This window comes from Bufo bufo, chromosome 5 (genome assembly GCF_905171765.1).
Source record: "Bufo bufo chromosome 5, aBufBuf1.1, whole genome shotgun sequence".
In the NCBI taxonomy this organism is placed as follows: domain Eukaryota; kingdom Metazoa; phylum Chordata; class Amphibia; order Anura; family Bufonidae; genus Bufo; species Bufo bufo.
This window is the reverse complement of record NC_053393.1, coordinates 227,165,990-227,179,529: the sequence shown is the minus strand read 5'-3', so window position 1 is coordinate 227,179,529 and position 13,540 is coordinate 227,165,990. Positions and strand designations below refer to the sequence as shown.

The window sequence follows — 13,540 nt, the reverse complement described above, 5'->3', positions numbered from 1 at the left end:
CATGTGGCTTACTTTGTATGAAGAATCACTGGGTGTATGAATTGGCGGGAGTGCACTAACACCGCTCAGTCATACATCATATTCCCTGTTATATAAACATGTTCAAAAACTGCCTGATAACTGCTTGGCCCCCATGTCTGGGGAATAGCACACCAAGGTTAAATGTACTTTGGAGTAACATATAATGTGGTATCAGGCACACAAAAGCACTGTAATGTCACAGTAGGGTCAGCAAGTTAAAAACCTAAAATCCGCCCCCCAACATGTTTCGCCAGCTAATCTGGCTTCATCAGGGGTGTCGGGCAGACTTGAATATCTGACGCTGGTGGAGGAATTTAACCTCTCAACTATCATTTCCTGTGCGGATAATGCACCAATCTGCAAGCTGTTTGGATCATGATCGTTAGTTTTAGACTATCATTGCACACATTGTTGCAAAGACAGGTATTGTGGCGTCACTTAGGAGGCGGGACCAGGGAGACCCGATGTGCAGAACGAACCGCCGCACACACTTACCTTTCCTGCAGGTCCCATATATATCATTCTGCGCATGCGTTGAAAATTAGGCAGTAGACAACTCACCTCAATGCGCTGTGCCGTTCCCCACATTGACCTCTCTTCGGATTGTACTGATATCCTGCGCATGCGCACAGACTTGGGAAGGGAGAGGCACAATAATCCTTACATGCCTCTATCCTCATAGCTACATTTACATCACTCATAAGAGACCAGAGAGAGAGATATAAATAGGAAACCTACACTTTGCCTCTGAGTGTCATTATTAGTTATTGATGCGCATACTAGCAAGTCTGAGAGGGAGCATGGACTAAATAGGGTACTACCTCTGCTCAAATATTGCATTCCTACTGCCACCACATCATATCTATTTGCATTCACAGGGCAGGGACAATGATGTACCCTACCACAGATATTTGCATTATTAATGCACATATCTATATTGCAAAATCCTGCTAATTTACCAGTAATAAATGATCCTGCGGATTATACGCCCTCCCACACTCCTTATCCTATAGTGATAATTATTCCACTGCTACTTTAAGTTATGTTGTTGTTGTTTTTTTTTATTTATTTATTTTTTTGAAAAAAACATCCTGACAATCAGCTTATCACTTTCAAGAGTGACCTCCATATATTATGAAGTTTATTAGCTATATAGCTAGTAGCTCCTATTATCACTATTGTCAGACCCTTGGTATGGGAAGGTATTAGCCCATCTGGGAATGACTATATCCAGCTCTATTTCCCCCTTCACAAAGGGGAGGAATTGTATATTCCTCGTAAATTTATTATCCAATTTTGGAACTGTTATTATCGGATTTGATAAACCAGCGTCTATATCTGCTCACATAAACGTCTATTCATTTCAAAAAATTATATAGTATTGTGTTCTGTCCTCATTTTACAAAAAAGATGTATAGGTGAAGCCTTCGTTTAAGCCATTTGGGCTAAGGCTATTCAGGCGGTAAATCCACCTTGTTTCTTCTTTTAGCAGGATTTGATCTAGGTTCCCTCTCCTTGGCCCCAAAGTCCTTTTACAGACACCCCAAAATTTTAGGGATTTTGGGTCAGCATTGTGAAAAGTTCTGACGTGTCGTGATATTGCTGTGTCAGACTTAGTATTTATGCTGCTTATATGTTGGCAAATTCGTCGTCGGAATTCTTGGGATGTTTTGCCCACATACAATTTGGGACACGGACATTGTGCAATGTAGACAATGCCTATTGTTTGACAATTAATAAATTCCCTAATCTCGTATTTTCAGGGGGTTCGTGAAAATCTTAAGTTTTTGTATATATGGGCAAAAACTACATCTACCACATGGGTAGGTTCCCACTATACTGGACTTAAGCCAGGTGGTTTTTGGTGGATCCGTGCTATGGAAACTATGCACTAAAAAGTCCTTTAGATTTTTACCCCTCCGATACGTAATCTTAGGTTTGGATGACACAACCTCCTTTAAATCATTGTCACTACTTAACACATGCCAGTGTTTGCCCAAAATTTGGAAAACCTTCCGGTGTTGTGCATCAAACGTACCAATACATCTTATTGGTGACGTCTCAACCGTCATTTGTTTATTTACTAGGAGATCTACTCTATTGGTACTCTTAGCCCTACTAAACGCTTTATGTAGGGTCTTTTTTGGGTACCCTCGTTGGTGAAAGCGGTCCAAAAGGGTATTGCATTCACGAGCAAAACCCACATCATCCGAACAATTTCGGCGAGCACGTAAATATTGGCCTGTGGGAATTCCTCTTTTTAGAGGTAGGGGATGGTAGCTCTGCCAATGTAAGAGGGTGTTAGTTGAGGTTGGTTTTCGGTAGACCTCTGTCCTGATGCGGCCGCCAGATTCCAAGGAGATTCTAAGGTCAAGAAAAGTCAGCGTATTCTGATGAATTTCTGAGGTAAATTTCATACCTACATCATTTTGATTAAGGCTGGCAACAAAATTGTGAAAAAGTGTTGTTGTGCCATCCCACAGAATCAGAACATCGTCGATATAACGACCCCAAAAAATAATGTGCTTGGTGTATTGTGTAAACTCATCGGTGAAAACTAAAGTGTCCTCCCACCAACCTAAAAATAAGTTAGCAAAATTTGGTGCGCATTTACTCCCCATAGCAGTCCCGACTAACTGTAAATAAAAGTGCCCATTAAATAAGAAATAATTATGTGTGAGGAGAAAACGTAAAAGTGTGAGTATTAACTTATTGTGCGCGTGCACATTTTTTTGTTTTTTAAACATGAACAAGTAAAAGTTACGTTTTATTAGTCTGGGACAAGAGTGGTTAGATAGCCGAGAAGGCAATCGTGTTTAAGCATTAGAATTCATGGCACTGGTCTTAAATGTGGCCCTGTTGATGATGGGCCTTTCACTCATGAAGAGTCAGGCCTTCAGTACTCAGGAAAGGAAAAAACCCCAGTTGAGGAAACCTCTAGGGAACCATGGCTGAAGGACTGCCCTTCCCCTAGGTGGTGCAGGAAAATGATGGCACGTGACAAGAACTGTATATTTTTCATTGAATCAATGGTGAATGTCAAGTGCATTGACTTCTGCAGAGACCAAGCCTGGAATCTGCCTTTTAATGCAGCAGGAAACTCACTTCTTCGGTGAATACATCTTACTGCGTAAAGTCCGGTGAATGACAAGTCCATTGGTGAAGGTGGAGACCGAGCCCGGAATCTGCCTCCTAATGCAGCAGGAAACTCACTTCTTTGGTGAATACATCTGTCTGCGGAAAGTCCGGTAAATGTAATGTCCAGTGGTTATTGCAGAGACCAAGCCTCGAATATGCCTTTGATGCAGCAGGAAACTCACTTCTTTAGTGAATAAGTTTGACTGCAGAAAGTCCGGTCGGTGAGTGCAGAGACCGAGCCCAGAATCTGCCTCTTGCTGAAGCACAGGTCATCTGATCCTGACACGGTGGCCACCATGTTGTTGACTTATGGTAGAGTCATCTCTTAGAGCTGTATCCCATGTTCATTGTCGGGACACAGTAAGACCCCCGCTCTGGTACAATTGATTTACAGATGCTAAAAATATAACTAATTATGACTGAACATGAAGCAGCGGAAAATTACATGTAAGTGACACACAATTTACTCTTGGTCACTGTGGGTCATTGTAATCACTTTAACTGTATTAAACTTGGGCCCACGTTTCTAACAGCGATACCAATACTTATCAATGTCATTGACTGTTATAGCTGTTATTCTTATTCTGAGACCCACTGCTGTTTTACTAATGACCTATCCTCAGGAATAAGAAATGCTCCAGAATGGTCATTTCTTTTGTGGAATGCAATCGTTTTCTAAAACAGGAGGGGTGACAGGTCCTCTTTAATACAGTGTCACCTGAAGGCCTGTAGATCATGAAGATCCAGTGTCGGCCTTGACCCTTGCACACATGGATTTCAGCAGATTCTCGGAATCTGTTAACCCCTTAAGGACACAGCCCTATTTCACCTTAAGGACCAGGCCATTTTTTGCAAATCTGACCAGTGTCACTTTAAGTGCTGATAACTTTAAAACGCTTTTACTTACCCAGGCCGTTCTGAGGTAGTTTTTTCGTCACATATTGTATTTCATGACACTGCTAAAATTGGGTCAAAAAAGTAAATTTTTTTGCATAAAAAAATACCATATTTACCCAAAATTTTGAAAAATTTGTAAATTTCAAAGTTTCAGTTTCTCTACTTCTGTAATACATAGTAATACCCCCAAAAATTGTGATGACTTTACATTCCCCATATGTCTACTTCATGTTTGTAGCATTTTGGGAATGATATTTTATTTTTTGGGGATGTTACAAGGCTTAGAAGTTTAGAAGCAAATTTTGAAATTTTTCAGAAATCTTTAAAATCCCACTTTTTATGGACCAGTTCAGGTTTGAAGTCATATTGTGAGGCTTAGATAATAGAAACCTCCCAAAAATGATCCCATTCTAGAAAATACACACCTCAAGGTATTCAAAACTGTTTTTTAAAACTTTATTTACCCTTTAGGTCTTCCACAAGAGTTAATGGCAGATTGAGAAACAATTTAAAAATTTCTATTTTTTGGAAAATTTTCCAATATAATCAATTTTTTCCTGGAAAAAAACAAGGGTTAATTGCCAAACAAAACTCAAAATGGGTTGCCCCGATTCTGTAGTTTGCAGAAACACCCCATATGTGGTCGTAAACTACTGTTTAGCCAAACGGGAGCACATAGAAGGAGGGGAAGACCATATGGGTTTTGCAAGGCAGATTTTGCAGGACTGGTTTTGTTTATACCATGTCCCATTTCAAGCCCCCCTTGCACCCCTAGAATAGAAATTCCAAAAAAGTGACTCCATCTAAGAAAGTACACCCCTCAAGGTATTCAAAACTGGGTTTACAAACTTTGTCAACCCTTTAGGTGTTCCACAAGAGTTAATGGCAGATGGAGAAACAATTTAGAAATTTCAAATTTTGGGGAAATTTTCCATTTTAACCCATTTTTTCCAGCAATAAAATAAGGGTTAACAGCCAAACAAAACTCAATATGGGTTGCCCTGATTCTGTAGTTTGCAAAAACACCCCATATGTGGTCGTAAAGTACTGTTTGGCCAAACGGGAGCACATAGAAAGAGGGGAACGCCATATGGGTTTTGGAAGGCAGATTTTGCAGGACTGATTTTGTTTATACTATGTCCCATTTCAAGCCCCCCCCTTGCACCCCTAGAATAGAAATTCCAAAAAAGTGACTCCATCTAAGAAAGTACAACCCTCAAGGTATTCAAAACTGGGTTTACAAACTTTGTTAACCCTTTAGGTCTTCCACAAGAGTTAATGGCAGATTGAGAAACAATTTAAAAATTTCAATTTTTTGGAAAATTTTCCAATATAATCAATTTTTTCCTGGAAAAAAACAAGGGTTAATTGCCAAACAAAACTCAAAATGGGTTGCCCCGATTCTGTAGTTTGCAGAAACACCCCATATGTGGTCGTAAACTACTGTTTGGCCAAACGGGAGCACATAGAAGGAGGGGAAGACCATATGGGTTTTGCAAGGCAGATTTTGCAGGACTGGTTTTGTTTATACCTTGTCCCATTTCAAGCCCCCCCTTGCACCCCTAGAATAGAAATTCCAAAAAAGTGACTCCATCTAAGAAAGTACACCCCTCAAGGTATTCAAAACTGGGTTTACAAACTTTGTCAACCCTTTAGGTGTTCCACAAGAGTTAATGGCAGATGGAGAAACAATTTAGAAATTTCAAATTTTGGGGAAATTTTCCATTTTAACCCATTTTTTCCAGCAATAAAATAAGGGTTAACAGCCAAACAAAACTCAATATGGGTTGCCCTGATTCTGTAGTTTGCAAAAACACCCCATATGTGGTCGTAAACTACTGTTTGGCCAAACGGGAGCACATAGAAAGAGGGGAACGCCATATGGGTTTTGGAAGGCAGATTTTGCAGGACTGGTTTTGTTTATACCATGTCCCATTTCAAGCCCCCCCTTGCACCCCTAGAATAGAAATTCCAAAAAAGTGACTCCATCTAAGAAAGTACACCCCTCAAGGTATTCATAACTGGGTTTACAAACTTTGTTAACCCTTTAGGTGTTCCACAAGAGTTAATGGCAGATGGAGAAACAATTTAGAAATGTCTAATTTTGGGGAAATTTTCCATTTTAACCCATTTTTTCCAGCAATAAAATAAGGGTTAACAGCCAAACAAAACTCAATATGGGTTGCCCTGATTCTGTAGTTTGCAAAAACACCCCATATGTGGTCGTAAACTACTGTTTGGCCAAACGGGAGCACATAGAAAGAGGGGAACGCCATATGGGTTTTGGAAGGCAGATTTTGCAGGACTGGTTTTGTTTATACCATGTCCCATTTCAAGCCCCCCCTTGCACCCCTAGAATAGAAATTCCAAAAAAGTGACTCCATCTAAGAAAGTACACCCCTCAAGGTATTCATAACTGGGTTTACAAACTTTGTTAACCCTTTAGGTGTTCCACAAGAGTTAATGGCAGATGGAGAAACAATTTAGAAATTTCTAATTTTGGGGAAATTTTCCATTTTAACCCATTTTTTCCAGCAATAAAATAAGGGTTAACAGCCAAACAAAACTCAATATAGGTTGCCATGATTCTGTAGTTTGCAAAAACACCCCATATGTGGTCGTAAACTACTGTTTGGCCAAACGGGAGCACATAGAAAGAGGGGAACGCCATATGGGTTTTGGAAGGCAGATTTTGCAGGACTGGTTTTGTTTATACCATGTCCCATTTCAAGCCCCCCCTTGCACCCCTAGAATTCCAAAAAAGTGACTCCATCTAAGAAAGTACACACCTCAAGGTATTCAAAACTGGGTTTACAAACTTTGTTAACCCTTTAGGTATTCCACAAGAGTTAATGGCAGATGGAGAAACAATTTTGGAATTTCTATTTTTTGGAAAATTTTCCATTTTAACCCTTACTTTATTACTGGAAAAAATGGGTTAACAGCCAAACAAAACTCAATATGGGTTGCCCTGATTCTGTAGTTTGCAAAAACACCCCATATGTGGTCGTAAACTACTATTTGGCTAAACGGCAGGACATAGAAGAAGGGGAACGTCATATGGTTTTTGGAAGGCAGATTTTGCTGGACTGGTTTATTTACACCATGTACCCTTTCAAGCCCCCTGATGCACCCCTAGAGTAGAAACTCCATAAAAGTGACCCCATCTAGGAAACTACGGGATAAGGTGGTTGTTGTTTTGGGACTATTTTAGGGTAAATATGGTTTTTGGTTGCTCTATATTACACTTTTTTGAGGCAAGGTAACAAAAAATGTAAATTCTAAAATTGTTTCTACATTCGCTATTTAGTTTTGTGGAACACCTAAAGGGTTAACAAAGTTTGTAAAGTAACTTTTGAATACCTTGAGGGGTGTAGTTTCTTAGATGGGGTCACTTTTTGGGAGTTTCTAGTCTAGGTCACATCAGGGGGGGCTTCTAATGGGACATGGTGTCAAAAAAAAACAGTCCATCAAAATCTGCCTTCCAGAAACCATACGGAGTTCCCTTCGTTCTATGCCCTGCCGTGCGGCTATATAGCCATTTACGACCACATATGGGGTGTTTCTGCAAACTACAGAATCAGGGCCATAAATATAGATTTTTTTTTGGCTGTTAACCCTTGCTTTATTACTGGAAAAAAGGATTCAAATGGAAATTTTGACCAAAAATGGGTGTTTTGGCACCGTTTTTATTTTATATTTTTAACGCTGTTCATTCGAGGGGTTTGGTCAAATGTTATTTTTAAAGCGACGACTTTTACGCACGCGACGATGCCCAATATGTATGGCTCTCAGACTTTGGAGGCACTAAGCAGGCATCCTAAAACTGCGGCCCTCCAGATGTTGTAAAACTACAATTCCCACCATGCCCTGCTGATGGCTGTAGGTTGTCTGGCCATGCTGGGAGTTATAGTTTTACAACATCTGGAGGGCCGCAGTTTGAGGATGCCTGCTCTAAAACTAATATTTTTTTGGGGAAAAAAAATTGTTTCTGTGTCTCCAAAGTCTGAGAGACATAGTTTTTTATGTTCTCTAGGGGACTGTTGGGGATCATAAAAATTTAGTACTCCATGGAAGTGTGATACTCCCTGAAGCAATCGATAACGCAGAGGCCCGGATGATCGGGGCACGTGTCACATTGAGTAGTGGTGTCCTTCCGTATCCCCCTCTTGTGACACACTCTGCATCTTTTTTGGGTTCGTCCCTTCTTTCCAGTATGGGGGACCACACCTGGAAAGTGTTGGCCAGGGACGATCCGGGCGCCTCCAGTTCCCGAGGTACTCCGGCCTGCTCTTTCCCGGTCCGAAAAGATCAGGTCCTTGAGGACTGCCTCATAGAATTGGAGGAATGTCCCTGTGCTGCCAGCGCTTCGGGATAGTACAAAAGAGTTGTACATGGCAACCTGTACCAAGTAGACTGCAACTTTTTTGTACCATGCCCGGGTTTTGCGCATGGCATTATATGGCTTGAGGACTTGATCAGAGAGATCAACTCCTCCCATATACCGATTGTAGTCGACGATACAATCGGGCTTGAGGACCGTTGCCGCGGTACCTCGCACAGAGACGGGGGTGGTGCCGCACGGTCCCACAAGCAAACGTGGATCTGGCGGCAGGGGACCTGAACAAGGGAATGCTGGTATAAAAGTTATCCACGTACAAGTGCTAACCGTTATCCAGCAGTGGGTACATAAGGTCCCACACGAGTTTCCCGCTAACACCCAGAGTGGGGGGACATTCTGGGGGTTGAATATGGGAATCTCGCCCCTCGTACACACAAAATTTGTAAGTGTACCCTGAGGTACTCTCACAAATTTTGTATAGCTTCACGCCATACCTCGCCCGCTTTGTGGGAATGTATTGGCGGAAACTGAGTCTCCCCTTGAACGCAACGAGAGACTCATCAACCGCGACCTCCCTTCCAGGTATGTAGGCCTGCTCAAATTTGGCCCCAAAGTGATCGATGACCGGCCGTATCTTATGCAGCCGGTCATAGGCAGGATCACCTCGGGGGGTCATGCTGCATTATCGGAATAATGCAGACATTTCCGGATGGCCTCAAACCGGGAGCGGGTCATGGCCGTACTGTACAGTGGGGTCTGGTATAGGATGTCCCCACTCCAGTATTGCCTGACACTCGGTTTTTGCACTAGACCCATATGCAGCACGAGGCCCCAAAATGTCCTCATCTCGGCTGCACTGACCGGCATCCAGCCACTGGATCTAGCCAAAAATGAGCCCTGGTTTTGAGCGACGAACTGTTGGGCGTACAGATTCGTCTGCTCCACCATCAGTTTCACCAGTGGGTTACTGAAAAAAAACTAAAAAAGTCAATTTCAGTAAACCCCACTGTGGGAATCTGGATTCCAGGATTGCCAGCAAAATCCGGAATCTCAGGCTCAAAGTCCACTGGGGGACACCAGCTAAGTTCATCGGCAGGGGGCTCCGGTGGACTTATTTGGTGGGCCGGGAAACCAGTACGAACCCCAGGGCGGCTCGTACTATGGTGGGCCACAGGATCCCTAGCATGTGGGGCCCCTGGCTCCACCTGGCGGCGCCTCCGCCGACTTGGTGGCTCATCGTCATCCGATGATGATGAGGAGGATGCGGATGACAAAAGGAACGTGGGGTCATCCTCATCCTCACTGGGGCTCTCGGAGTCGGAGGCAATCTGGGCGTATGCCTCCTCGGCCGAGAACATCCGGCGGGCCATGGGTGTGTGTGCGTGTATGTGTGCGTGTGTGGAAAACTTTATTATATGTGCGTGTGTGTGGGGGCAACGGGTGTTCGCGTACTAAAAAAGGCAAAAAAATGGTGGGGGGGGCAAGTGGCAGGGGGGGTCTGGGGTCTGATAGATGGATCAAAGAAAGTTTAGGGTAAAAGTTTTTTTTTTTCCTAACTAACTTTTCCCTTCTTTCCCTTCCTAATGGTGCCTCTCCCTCACTGACCCTCACCTACCTGGGTGGCGATGGGTGCAGGAGGGTGATGGATAACGATTAGGGGGACGCAGGAGCTGGTGCTGAACGCTGCTGCAGGGTGCTCGTGCAGAACAGGAAGAGGAGGGGAGAGAGGAGCGCAGGAAGTTTGAATCTCGCGCCTCTCTCCCCTGCACCAATCAGCACCCTGGACAGCGGCGTTCAGCACCAGGGCCAGCACCGCCTCTCCAAATCTTCGGACTGTGATTGGTGGTGTATAATCACGCCACCGATCGCAGTCTTTTTCCGGTTCATCGGGTCACCGGAGACCCGAATGGACCGGAAACTCAGAAAACCGCAGGTCTGAATTGACTTGTGGTTTTCTGCGATCGCCAATACGGGGGCTCAAATGACCCCCCCTGGCGTTGTTACAGGATGCCGGCTGAATGATTTTAGCCGGCATCCCATTCCAATTAACCCCCGCGGCGCCAGAATCGCGATTTAAAGTCATGACGTACCGGTACGTCATGTGTTTCTAAGGACTCGGGAAACATGCTGTACCGGTACGTCATGTGTCCTTAAGGGGTTAATGATTTATAATACTTTGCCATTTTACACTGAGGAACATTTTTCTAAAATTGTTCCACAATTTTTACACACGTTTTTTTGAAAATTGTTAAACCTCTGCCCATGTTTGCTTCAAATGGTAAAATGTCTCACTTTCAACATCTACATTCTACTGTGAATAAAATATAGGTTTCTGAGATTTGCAAATGATTGCATTCTGTTTTTATTTGCATATATATTAGCTCTTTAAACAAGTAAATTCTCTTTTTCTTACATGCAGGTTATGGCCAGACTGGACCTTTGTTTAAAAGAGCAGGATATGATGCTGTAGCATGTGCAATGTCTGGACTGATGCATATAACAGGACCTGAGGTAAAATTCCTATATGGTTTGTAGAATTACTTTGTTGTGTTATTTTTTTTTTTTATAAAATAGAAATAATAGTTATTATATAGTGTTCAACATAAACAATGGTTTAGCAATCGAGCAATCTATTAGAAGTTTTGTTAAAAGGGTTTTCCGGGATTTTAGTATTGATGACCTATCCTCAGAATAGGTCATCAATATCAGATCGGCGGAGGTTTATTTATTTGTTTGATATTTTTAACATTTTATTTTCATTTATTTTCAACATTTTTTTTTTACTTTTCTTAAATCTATCACATATAATACATTGCAATACGTCTGTATTGTAATGTACAGTATTAAGTTTATCAGCATGCCTGCCTCTGGCCAGGACTAATAGGCATACAAAAATGGCAGACCTGGGGATCTTCATGAGGCGCCCATCTGCCATGATAACTCATTGGCACCCCACAATCTGATTGGGCTGGCACTGATAAGGTAGGCACTACTTCTGTCTACTCCCTTAGACACTATTGACCATAACATGTAAGTGGTTAAATGGCTGGGGTTATCCCTGACCCAGGGGAGGACTGGCCCAGGGGGGCCACCTGAGCCTCCTAACAGCTACCAGCCAAGTGTATAGCGACCCTATTCTCGCAGCATCAGGTACTTATGCACCTGGCCAGCAACCTGAATACAACTGCATTGCTGTCCTCCGGACACTGATACAGTTGGATACTGCAACAAGGGCGGCAGTTTTTTGTGCTGCACTATGGTATTGCTGGCCCTGCCTACTTTAATTGTCTCTGCCTACTTGTGCTGCACCTCCTTCTGTCAATTTGTACCTGACAACAACATGGGGCCACTTTTAATTTTTTTCCAGGGCAACTTTAAGTTCCAAGTCCGCCCCTGCCCCGAACCCAGCTATTGTTACTGGGTGTGAGCTGTGTGTTACAGCTGACACTTGCTGCTGATGGTACAGGCACAGCTCCTGAAAACCTTTGGCATCAGCTGAACATCATGTCATTGACAAAAGATGATGGGAGCAGCACACCTCCGACCCTGCATAGTGACCTCTGCATGGATCATATAGCATGTATTAAAACACTTTCCTGTAGATGTCAGTGAGTCAGCTTCTGACTGAAGTCTCTTCAGAGTTAAATCTCTGATCTGAAATTATCAGAGCAACATCACATGCAAGAAGACGAACCTCTTATTCTTGTAAACAAAACAGAGTAAAAAAAATTTAATTTTTAGAAAATTTTTAGATACATTTCAGTACCTACATTTAAAGGGATACTAAACCCAGAAATCAAACGAAAAAAAAGAAAAACCAACAAAATGTTAGTTAGGGTACTTTCACACTAGCGGCAGGGGACTCCGGCAGGCAGTTATGGCGGGTGAACAGCCAGCCGGATCTGTCCTGCCGCTAGTTCACGTGTGCCCCTGGACTGCCACTTCGTCCCCATTGACCCGCCGGAACAGCCTGCCGGAGTCCCCTGCCGCTAGTGTGAAACTAGCCCTAATCTCCTTATTTGTCTTCATTTGTTCTTATTTTTCAATGTCTTCTCCCCGCTCTAATGCTAGTGTCCGTGAGCCAGGAAATTTAGGAGAAGGGGCTGGGTTTATGCCGCACAGTTTTTGCCTACACAGTGAGCCTGGTCATTTTGTTGGAAAGAACCTCCTAGTTACTAATAGTTAATAGATAAGGAAACAGCACCAGCAATATTACCAGTAGTAGTATATACTTAGTACATACAGCTGAATAACTAAACCGCCTAATTATGCAGTGGTAATTCCTCTCTTTACTGCATAATTAGTCAGATTTGCCTTACATCAGATTTTGAAAGCTGGATAGCGTGTGGAGGTATACTGGCCACCAAATGACATATTCAAAGTTGTCCTGATATGAAATGTATCAATATAGTGTATAAAGAATGTATGTACCAAGTGGGGCCCCCATTAGATCTCTGCAGACGTTGTGACCCAACTTTCCCAGCCTGTTGAATTCCAGATTTGCGTAGTTATGCAGTGATAAAATCCTTCATATAAAAGATAGCTTGGGAGAGCACCCCTTGTATTTTTTGTTGGGTGCCGCTGTCAACCAGACAACCAATATGGTAGAAAAATCCAGGGATTCCATGCAAGTATCTCGCTTGTTCCTAAACCAAGCTTTTTCCCAAGCCCACATACCAGATATGAAGGAATTGGCAGAGATTAAAAAGGAGGGGAAGGAAAATGGGCACAGAGTGGAGGCTCTGGAAAACAAACAAGCCGCCATTATCTCTTTTTATTTATTTATTTAAATTTTTTTAATTAACTTTAATTATACATTATCTGGTTATTTTAGATCACAGGTGTCCAACCTTTTTTGTCAAATTGTCAGATTACAATATTTCAAGGTGTCGCAAAAAAAAAAGAAAGTTGATCGACATTCATCGATTGATCACTAACACAGTCATTCCTCCCTCCTTCAGTTCTATTGATTATAGATAGCACAAACATGTGATTGCTCATTCATTGGCTGATCATTGGCACGATTATACCGGCCAGTTATCAGCAATGAGCGTTCCTATGAACACCTGTTCCCAGTAATTGGCCCAAATATCGTGCCGTGTAATATCAACTTCTGGCCCCTGAAACAGAAGATTTATACTT

General features: G+C 42.6%; 1 protein-coding gene across 2 annotated transcripts in view; it reads left to right on the top strand.

The window, feature by feature from the left end:
• SUGCT (succinyl-CoA:glutarate-CoA transferase) overlaps positions 1-13,540 on the top strand; it is a 1,029,682-nt gene that overhangs the window by 106,735 nt on the left and 909,407 nt on the right. For both annotated transcript variants that reach the window (XM_040432683.1, XM_040432681.1), the window contains exon 7: positions 10,818-10,909. In XM_040432683.1, coding sequence (XP_040288617.1) covers positions 10,818-10,909 — 92 coding nt within the window. The remainder of the gene's footprint in view (positions 1-10,817; positions 10,910-13,540) is intronic.